The following is a 10,569-nucleotide window of genomic DNA, read 5'->3' as shown; positions in this document are numbered from 1 at the left end:
CTTATAAATTATCAAGGGTTCATGGGGGAGGAGGAGAAAAATGAGGAGCTAATACCAAGGGCTCAAGTAGAAAGATTTGGAGAATGATGATGGCAACAAATGTACAAATGTGCTTGACACATGGATGGATGTATGGATTGTGACTTTTTAAAATGTTTTATTAGGGGCTCATACAACTCTTATCACAATCCATCCATCCATCCATTGTGTAAACACACCTGTGCATTCCTTGCCCTCATCATTTTCAAAGCATTTGCTCTCCACCCAATGAAATGATTTTTAAAAAGAAAAAAAAGAGAACCAATTGGGATACAAAAAAAAAAAAGAGTTGAAGAGGCATTTTTCACTTAGTGCTGTGCCTAAGAATGAGCATGCCCGAGTGGAAGCGAGGCGATGGGCCTGGCCCATGTACTTTGCACACGTCATCAGGAGAGACTGGTTGTTGACCAGGGCATCATGCAGGAAGAAAGAAGAGCCCCTCAGAGAGATGGATGGACAGGGCGACTGCAGGTGCTAGAGCAGTGGTTCTCAGCCTTCTTCATGCTGCGACCCTTTCCTCATGTGGGGGTGACCCCAACCATACATTATTTTTGTTGCTACTTCATCACTGTCATTTTGCTACTGTTATGAGTCGGGCAACCCCTGTCAAAGGGTTGTTCGACCCCCAAAGGGGGTCGCGACCCCCAGGTTGAACACCGCTGGGTTAAGAGCAGTACTAGTAAGAACTTTTTAAAGAGAAAGCAAACGATCCCAGACAGATAACCTAAAGATACTCACAGAAAAGGCCATTTTGCTCCCTGACTTCATCTCTAGCAAATGCTCCCAAATTTATTTGGCCCGCCACCCCCTTTTCAGACCAAAGTCAAAGCTCCCCTGACAATGACACATTTTTGTACCGTAGCTCACAATCCAGGATAAAGGAGAGGCACTGGCTTTTGCAGCCCACCGGAAGCATTCCAGTGTCCCCCAGGGGGAAGGATTGCCCACTTTGGAAACACTGGTTTATAGCAAGAAGCCTGGTGGCAATGTTGGGTAAGTGCTGGACTGTCAACGGCAAGGTCAGAGGCTCAAACCCACCAGTCACCCTGCAATGATTTACGAAACCCTATACACAGGATCCCTGTGAGTTGGAATTGATTCTGGCAATGGTTGTTGTTGGTTGGTCTATTGGGAAGCCCCCCAGACAGGTGTGTTTATTGTACCCTAGAGCTTTCACTGTGGGCACAGTGGCTCTGTGCAGCATCTCTCTGAGTCAGAATTGACTGTGGGTCAGTGAGTCTGCGACATGGGAGATAAAAGACAATTAGTTCTCATACAGACTTTAATCTAGGAAACGAAAGAAAGAAAAGGAAAAAGAGAGGCAAATATGAATTCTAGGACAAGCACTGTGCTCATATAGAACCTGTACTTGGACCAAGAAGTTCAAATAGAACAAGGGAATGATACTGTGTGGTTTGAAATCGAGAAAGGTAGGTGTCAGGGTTGTATCCTTCCCTCCTACTCATTTATTCTCTATGCTGAGCAAATAATCCGAGAAGCTGGACTATATGAAGAAGAATGTGACATCAGGATGGGAGGAAGGACTATTAACTTGTGCAGACGGCACAGCCTTGCGTGCTGAAAGTGAGGAGGACTTGACGCACTTGCTGATGAAGATCGAGGACCGCAGCCTTCAGTATGGACTGTCATTCAATGCAAAGAAGAGCCATAGCCTCCCAAGTGGACCAAGAGCTAACAACATGTTTTCATGGAGAAAATTACTTAATCAATGAGTTAATCTTGTTTGGATCCACAAGCAAGCAGCAGTCAAGAATCCACAAGCACATGGAAGCAGCAGTCAAGAAACTGATCAATATCATCTATATATAACCTCCTCCCTGGGGTTTGGACAACAGAAAAGTGGGTGAAGGGAGACATCAGACAGTGTAAGATATGACAAAAATAATTTATAAATTATCAAGGGTTCCTGAGGGAGGAGGGAGAGGGGAGTGGGGAGGGAGGGGGAAAATGAGGAGCTGATGCCAGGGGCTTATGTGGAGAGCAAATGTTTTGAGAATGATGAGGGCAAGGAATGTACAAATGTGCTTTATCCAATTGATTCATGTATAGATTGTGATAAGAGTTGTATGAGCCTCCAATAAAATGATTTGTTAAAAAGAGAAGAAATGGAATGATGTATTGCATTGGGCAAATCTCTCAGAAGTGCCAACGAACAAGGATGTCACAATGTGGATTAAGGCGCACCTGACCCAAGCCGTAGTATTCTCACTCATCTGTATTGGACAGGGTTCTCTAGAGAGACAAACCAGATTGCTAGTAATTATATAAAAATATATTTATAAGGATAGATATATAATTCAAGAAATATACCGTTAAATAATATACAGATAGATAATACAAGAAATTAACAGTTAAATTTTAAAGCAGTGAGACACTAGCAGTCCTTCAAGTTTTGAGAGCTGCCAGGTACCAGTCCCCTTCTGTAGAGAGAGCTGGGCTATATATACCCAGGCAGCAAACAGCAAGGCAGGTCCCCAACTGTCATCAACTGCCAGTCCCCAGCTCCAGAGATGAACATTCCAATCGTGTGGGCTTAAAGGGACCTCAACTTACAGCAACATAGTCCACAGGCTAGGCATCCCACAGGTAGTGTACCCCTTTAAACTGAGGCACAGAACAACCAAGGTGAGGCTCACTGAGCCATTTATCCCTCTGCCCTTCAGTTAATCCTACTTGTGTTTATCAGCCAGGCTGGCACAATAAACTATAGCATCATCTCATGTGCATGTCAAAATTGGGCACTGACTAAGGGAGATTGAAGAAGAACGAGTGCATTGAAATTACGGTGCTAACGAAGAATGTTGAAAGGACCGTGGACTGCCAGAAAGACAAACACCTCTGTGTTGGAAGAAGCACGGCCAGTATGTTCACTAGAAGCAAGGACTTCATCGCAGGTCCTTTGGACATGTTATTGGAGAGACCAGTCCCCGCTTGGTGAAGTAGAGGGGCAGAAAGAATGAGGAATACCTTGGGCAAGAGGACGACATGGTGTTTGCAACAATGGACTCCATATAAGAACAATTGTGAGGACGGGGCTGGACTGGCTGGTGTTTCGCTCTGTTGTACAGAGGGTCACTGTGGCAGTTACACAATCTGGTGTCAATTTGGGACTTAAGAGGATTAAGAGTGAAGGGATGGAGTCTAGTCTGTCAATGGGGTCAGAGTCAATGAGGCCTCTGAATGGGTATAACCTTCTCCTGAGAATTCTGGGAATTCCTGTGGGAGACACTATTTCTCTCATCTCACTCTCCCTGAGAGATGTTCTACTGACATGCCACATGGTGCTAGGCCCTGGGAGCTTGGAAGTCACATGGACCTACCCTGATGCAGTCAGATCTCTGAGCCAGAGAAGTCACATAGTAACCCTGCCAGTGCTGAGATGCTTACAACGCCACTGGATCCACAAGACTGCCAACCCACTGGCCTGTGATCCTCCTACATCTGGCATCATTGCATGTATTTCATGAGTCTGAAGAGGACTTTATAGATTGGTATCAGACACATGGGATAATATTGGACTTATGGACTTGATCTGGACTGGGCTGGGATGTTTTCTCAATATTCAATTGCTCTTTTATATACAACTATTTCTTATATACATAGAACTCTCTGGGTTTGTTTCTCTAGTCAACCCAGACTAACACAGTCACTGTGAATTGGAACTGACTTGATGGCACCTAACAACAAAAACAATAACAAGGTGTGGGGACCAGCCCCAATCCCAACTACATGGACACTCCATCCCCACAAGAAGAATGCACTTCAGAGGACAGCACTGAAGCTACAGCTCAGGTACAGCACAGAAGCTACAGCTCAGAGCACACAGGAGCAAACCCAGAGGAAGGAGAGAGAGTGAAGCACATCCTGGCCCACCAAGCCCTGAGGATGATATTCCTGCTTGGAGCAGCCAATGCACAGAGAGGACCATAGGGCTGGTCCAACCATGATGAAATGTCCACTGACTCATAGTGCTGCGGGGGACAACACTGGAGATACAGTCAGGAACTATGCCCAATCTGACCCCACCACACTGGGGAAAAACACTAAGAGTGTGCAACAGAGCAGCAAGGGGAGCAAAGCAATGAAGTCCCCTTTGGTGCCAGGCATGGTACCCCATCAGACTCAACTGGAAAAAACTCATAAAGGTCAACAAACAGAATTGTAACTATTTATAGGCTTTAAATTTTTTGCCGTTGTTGTTGGGCCTCTACTCAAGTACTCGCTGAATGCAAGAACACTTTGTTTTAATAATCCAGCATTCTGTGATGCTCACCTTCCCGACATGATCGCTGAAGACAAAATGGATACATAAACAAATGTGATGAAGAAAGCTGATGGTGCCCGGCCATCAAAAGATATAGTGTCTGGGGTCTCAAAGGTTTGAAAATAAATACGCAGCCATCTAGCCGAGAAGCAAAAAAGCCCACATGCAAGAAGCTCACCAGCCTGTGTGATCACAAGGTGTTGGGTCAATGGGATCAGGTGTCAGGCATCAAAGACCCAGAACAAAAAATTATATTAATGTGAATGAGGGGGAGGGCAGAGTGGTGACCCAAAGCCCATCTGTAGATGATTGGATATCCCCTTACAGAAAGGTCACAAGGAACAGACAAGCCAGTCGGGGTGCAGTAGAGCACCAACAAAACACACAACTGTCCTCTAGCTCTTTAATGTTTCCCCCCCACCATCATGACCCCAATTCTACCTTACAAATCTGACAGAGCATGTACACTGATACAGATAAGCGCTTGCAACACAGGGAATCCAGGACAGATAAACCCCTCAGGACTAATAATGAGAGTTGCAATACCAGGAGGGCAAGGGGAAGGTGGGAAGAGAAAGGAGGAACTGATCACAATGCTCTGCATAGAACCCCCTCCCAGGGGGATGTACAGCAGAAAAGTGGGTGAAGAGAGTCAGCGGTTGAAGTAAGACATGAAAAAAAAAAAGATAAATTATCAAGGGTTCATGAGGGAGGAAGGGTGGGGAGGGGAGAAAAATGAACTGATACCAAGAGCTCAAGTAGAAAGCAAATGTTTTGAGAATGTTGATGGCAATATATGTACAAATGTGCTGGACACAACAGTATGGGTTGTGATAAGAGGTGTAAGAGCCCCCAATAAAATGATTTAAAAAAAATTTAAAAATCCAATAAAAATGAAAAGTTATGTAAGGTTATGTAAACTACTTGGTATACTTTGAAAATCACTGAATAAAGATATTTAGTAAATATTTTGAGATATTTAGTTAAATATTAAATAAAACTACAACAGGAAAATGGAGAAAGGGGTATGGAGACTACCATCCATATGTAGTGTGACAGAACATCAGTGTATTGATACATTGACTACAATCTGATAGATAGATCAAGGTGTAGCAGCTGACTCATTATTTAGAAACGAGCGACTCTGGGATGTAGGGTGGAGGCTGTAAAATAGGGAGTCCATTTTTTTAAAAGAAATGTTTGAATGCTCTTTGTAGTGGTTAGATTTTCTCTCAGTTGGATGGCACCTGTGTGGTAGCAGGGGTGGAGTACAACCGGTCAGCCAGATAACAGCCTGGGGATAATTCCCTGGGGTGTGGCCTTTTGTGCAAGAGAGACATTGGGAATCTGTCTCTCTCTCTCTTTCTCTCTGTCTCTCTCTCTCTCTCTTCATTCTTCTGCCTGCTTGGATCCTGTATCTACCCCCAGGGGTGGCTCCTTATGGGGGCCATGCCATGCTCCTACCAACCTTGGGCCCTGATACTCTGCACTCACCGGCCTGTCATCTTCTTGCTTCCAGATACATCTTCCTGTGTCCAGCTTGCAGCTACGTGAGTCTGAAGAGGGTGCTGGCTAGCCTCAAACCCATGGACTTGGGTTGGACTGGTCTGAGATACCTTCTTGATACAAAGGTCTTTCTTATACCTAGATGAGTGTCCCTGGCCTTGGCTCTCAGACCACCCAGATGAACACAGTCTTTGACTATTTATTTATTTATGAAGTAGGTCCATGAAAAATTTTCTTAGATGTGGCAATTATTCTCTGAACTAGGATTATAAATATGTCATTTAAAAGTAGGTTGAGAAAAAACAAACAAGCAAACCTTGGCTGTTATCAGAGGGAAAATTATTACTACAAGTAGTGTGAATGGAATTGTCAGGGCAAAAGTCCTTAAAAGAATCAAGGATAGTCTATATAATTAATTTTTTAAGTATTTATAATTAAAAATTTAAAGGGTTTAATTGCAGGTGCTGTCCTAAGAGAATTTCATTGAGAAACTTCAACCCACCCAGCCTACCGTTCTGATCTTGCCCCTTCAGACTTAGGTTGTTCACCAAATCAGAGAACATTGAGACAAGATCAAGTCCCTCCAGGAGGTCAACCACTGCCATTTAGCCACAGCCCAGACCTAAGTATGCAAAATCCTTTGAAGGAAGGGCAGAGAGACAGAAACTCTGCCTTCCAAAGTGTATAGACCTAGGGGTGGGGTATGTCAAGAAACCATAGCTTCATATTTGATTATTTTTGTTTCATTAAGCTTTCGCGGATTTTGTAGCAATACTTTCTGACTTAGGTTCATACTTCAGAGGCAGATGTCATGACTGGTCATAGTGATCAATGGCAAGATGTAGGAGTCAAAGATGGTTTTGACCCTCTGTGTTAGTGTGGGTACTTTAGAGAAAAAAATCCACAGACACTCATATGTATAAGAGAGAGTTTTATATAAAGGCTAAGTGCACATCAAGAAAACATCCCAACCCCAGAGCTGTCCAAACCCACAAGTCCACCATTAGCCCATATGTCTGACACCAATCAACAAAGTCCTCCTCCATCTCACAAAACACACACTATGACACTGACTGCAGGAGTAAAGCCGAATCAGTGAATGTGTAAGCATCTCAGCACTGGAAGGGGTAGGTCCATGGGGCTTCTCCTCAGGGATGTCTTGCAGGAAGTGAGCCTTTCCAGCTGAAGCAGGGAACTGGCTAAGGCAGCTGCACCCTGATCCGACCATTACAAAGCAAGAGACCCGAGAACTCGAAAGGCAAGGCTCACTGAGTCATTTATCCCTCAGCCCTTCAATTAACCCCACATGTGTTTATCAGCCAGGTTGGCACAATAAACTTTAACTATCTCACCCTCACTTGTTCATTAGGTGTTTACTCTGTCTCTTCTGTGTTCTGGGCACTCTGCTGGGCGCTGGGGGTCGAGAGCTCAACATGAGGGCTCCTGCCTCAGAGGAGCTTTCGGTTCAGCGGGAGCAGGGAGTCCATGCACGGGAACAGAAGCCCCTGCCTTAGCGGGGGCACAGGGAATCCATGCATTGGAACAGAAGCCCATGACTTAGTGGGGCCACATGGCCTATGCACGGGAACTGGAGCTGTGATGTTCTATGTTCCAAGGGCTCTGAGAGCATCGGAATCAGTGGTTGGCAGGCAAAGCACCCATTGCAGAGGCTGTGGGAGAGAGGCAGCCAGGCGGGGTGTTGGACTGAGGATGTCACACGTTGTGTGGTAACCAAGTATCTCCCTGGGTGTGATGTTTGGCACCGTCTGTGTGCAGGCTGTGAGGAATGGGCTTCCCCAGAGAACTGGAAGAAAATTGTGAGGTGGGGTCGAGATGTCCTCTCGATGGGCAGTTAGGAGGACATTGGGCAGCAGAGAGGATTTGCCTACTGGAAAAGAGGCTGTGGTGAGGGTACTGAGAATTAAATCTGCGTGCCCCCCCCCCCAAATTCAGAAGCCAATTAGGAAGTGAAAAAGAAAGCGCTAAAGCTGGTGAGCTAGAGTGGGAGGGGAGCTGCCTATCACAGCTAGATAGAGGTTTTAGATGGAAAACATCAACTCAGTGTGTGTTCGCTACACAACTGGAAGACTAGTGCTAAATGAAAGGAGTCCTTTGTAGTGGGTTACACATTGGGCTGCTAATGGAAAGGTCAGCAGTTCAAAACCACCAGCTGCTCAGCAGGAGAAAGAGGAGGCTTTCTACTCTTGTAGAGAGTTCCAGTATGGGGAACCCACAGGGACAATTGTACCTTGTCCTATAGGGTCACTCGATGGCAGGGAATTTGGTGCTTGGAATGCAGAAGGAAAATGAAGGAAGGGTTTCTTGTTAAAAACAAAAACCCCCAAACCAAACCTCAAATGTATCAAGAGTCTCCAAATGGCAACAGCAGAGCCTGAAATCTGCCTGGGCTCCTTCGATGGCCATTTCACAGGCAGGTCCATGGGTGCCTGCGGAAGATGCTTGGACGGGCGGGGACCAAGTCTTGAGGGGCGAGGGGGACGAGATGGCCAAGGGCTGAGCAGCCTTAGAGGCTTCATGTCCAAGGAGAATGCTTGGTAGTCTGGCCTAGCGGGGCTGGCAGAGGGCAGGCCTAAGAAGTTATTCAAAGAACTAAGTAGCAGAAGTACGAGGAGCTGCAGTATCTGCTGGCACGAGAAGAGCCACTGAATTATTTTAAGAGCACATAGACGCGCGTATATGGCAGGGGAGATGTGGCGGCCCAATGGCTAAGTTCTCTCATGTCAACGGAAGAGGTGCGTGATTCAAACCTGCCACTGCTGATCACAGCTTAGAGCCCCCTGGGGGCAGTGCACTCTGTCACAGGGTCACTATGAGTCAGAAATCAGCCCTAAGGCACCGACCACGGGGCTGCGGAGAGGGAAAGACGCAGGATGCAGCTGTGTGTGGGATGAGCCTTTTTTTCTACGGACACTAGAGAAGAGGGAAGCGGATTCTAAAGCCGCTTTGTAACGCCCGGGGCGGGGGGGGGGGTGGTACTTGAAAGTTCTACCTAGATGGGGTGAGAGGAGTCCATGAAGGTGATCGAATGGAGGGCACCGCAGTTTCCCTGCAAACGGACGAAGGGGGTCGCCCGCGAGCAGCGTGGAGAGCGGTGGAGGCTGCGCCGAGTCTCGGGCACAGCCGAGCGTAGCCTGCGGCAAACCTTCCGCCAAGATCCTGGGTTACGATAGGGGACCCTGCATTTCTGCAGCCCGGTGACCTGGTCAGTAGTGCTGGGCACTGCAGAGGCGCAGGACCGGGCCCCGCAGGTCCAGTTAGGACTTTGGTGAGAGAGGCAATGCAGAGGTCCAGCCAGCACCTACTGGGCGCCCCTGAGCAGCGCCTAGGTCTCCTATCTGGCACTCTTGGTCTTGTCTTTTGAGAAAGAACCGCGTGGGTCCCCCGCTTCCTCTCCTCCTTGGTCCAGCCATCGTCCAGCGTGCTGCCCGGGGCTGGTTCCCCAGGTGCCCAGGCTTTCCGAATCCCGGCAGCCGCGCACACCGGGGGGTTCGCACCTGGGTTCAGCCCTTTCCCAGGCGAGGAAGAGTTCGGAGGGCGGCCCTGCCCTGCGGTAGCCCGCATGCCCAGGACGCAGGTCGGTCGCCGGCTGCGGGGCGCACGTGCAGCCGGCGTCCGCAATGGCCCGGGCTGAGCGCACGGCGCGGGCGCGAAGCACACCAGCTTTCCCTCCCGGGCGCCGGCAGCGCGGGGGGCGGAGGGGGCGGAGCCCGAGCCGGAGGGTGGGAGGGAGGGAGGAAGCCCCGCCCCGCCCCGCCCCCCGCGGCCGGAGCCGGGGCTGCAGCCGGCGCGCCCCAGCCTTCGAGCCCGCGAGCCTGAGAGCGGCGGCCGCGGTCTCTCACGCGCGCAGCGACCCCGGCGTCTCCGCCCGCGGCCCCGCCAAGCCCGGGGCCCGCGCCCCCGCGGCAGGGATGCATCATGGCCACGTTGGCTTGCCGGGTGCAGTTCTTGGACGACACGGACCCTTTCAACAGCACCAACTTCCCCGAGCCCAGCCGCCCGCCGCTCTTCACGTTCCGGGAGGACCTCGCGCTCGGCACCCAGCTGGCCGGGGTCCACCGGCTGCTGCGGGCTCCGCACAAGGTACGGTCCGAGCGGCTGGCGGCCGCAGCCCGTGCCGCGGTGGGCCCCGGGGTGGCGGCGCGGCGGGCCGACCGGCGACGGGGCGGAGCGCCATGCCCGTTAGGCAAAGGGGCCGCGGGGACCCTCACGCCGGCGTGGGGCGCGCCGGGGAGGCAGCCCGGCGGCGCGTCCTGCTCGGGGCCGGGGGCGGGTGCCCGGAGCAGGTGCCGCGGCGGCCGGGGGCGGGATGCCGAAGGTTCCCGGGCGCCGCGCCGTTAGCTCGGCCGGGTGGGCGGGGTAGGGCTCGGGAGCCGGCAGCCGGCAGCCGCCAGCCGCCAGCCGCTCGCCGTGGGGCCCGGCCTGGCGACGCGCGCGGAACGAACCGGTTCCCCGCACTACCAAGGGCCCGCGGAGGCGCCCCCCAACGCACCCCCCTCCGCCCCCCGGAGCGGGGCCGCGGAGAAACCCTGTCTCAGGCCCGGGGGCCGCGGGCGCCGCGTTAGCGACGGAGCACGCTTCCCGGAGACCTCGCCCTTCTGGTCCCCGGGAGGGGGCCTGCCGAGGACGCCTGCCGCGCTGGGCACTGGCCCTCCGAGTGGCCCCCTTTCTTCGGAGGGGAAGCAGGTGGCCTTGGGGACCTCGGAGGAGCGTTGGCTGTG

At 50.6% G+C, this 10,569-nt stretch overlaps 1 protein-coding gene across 8 annotated transcripts in view; it reads left to right on the top strand.

The window, feature by feature from the left end:
• The first annotated feature begins 9,646 nt into the window (after positions 1-9,646).
• Positions 9,647-10,569, top strand: part of FHOD3 (formin homology 2 domain containing 3) — a 475,205-nt gene continuing 474,282 nt past the window's right edge. For all 8 annotated transcript variants that reach the window (XM_075533135.1, XM_075533134.1, XM_075533133.1 and 5 more), the window contains exon 1: positions 9,647-9,931. In XM_075533135.1, coding sequence (XP_075389250.1) covers positions 9,767-9,931 — 165 coding nt within the window. In that variant the 5' untranslated portion in view covers positions 9,647-9,766. The remainder of the gene's footprint in view (positions 9,932-10,569) is intronic.

This window comes from Tenrec ecaudatus, chromosome 15 (genome assembly GCF_050624435.1).
Source record: "Tenrec ecaudatus isolate mTenEca1 chromosome 15, mTenEca1.hap1, whole genome shotgun sequence".
NCBI lineage: Eukaryota > Metazoa > Chordata > Mammalia > Afrosoricida > Tenrecidae > Tenrec > Tenrec ecaudatus.
Note: the sequence above shows the minus strand (reverse complement) of the source record. Positions and strands in the feature narration are given on the sequence as shown.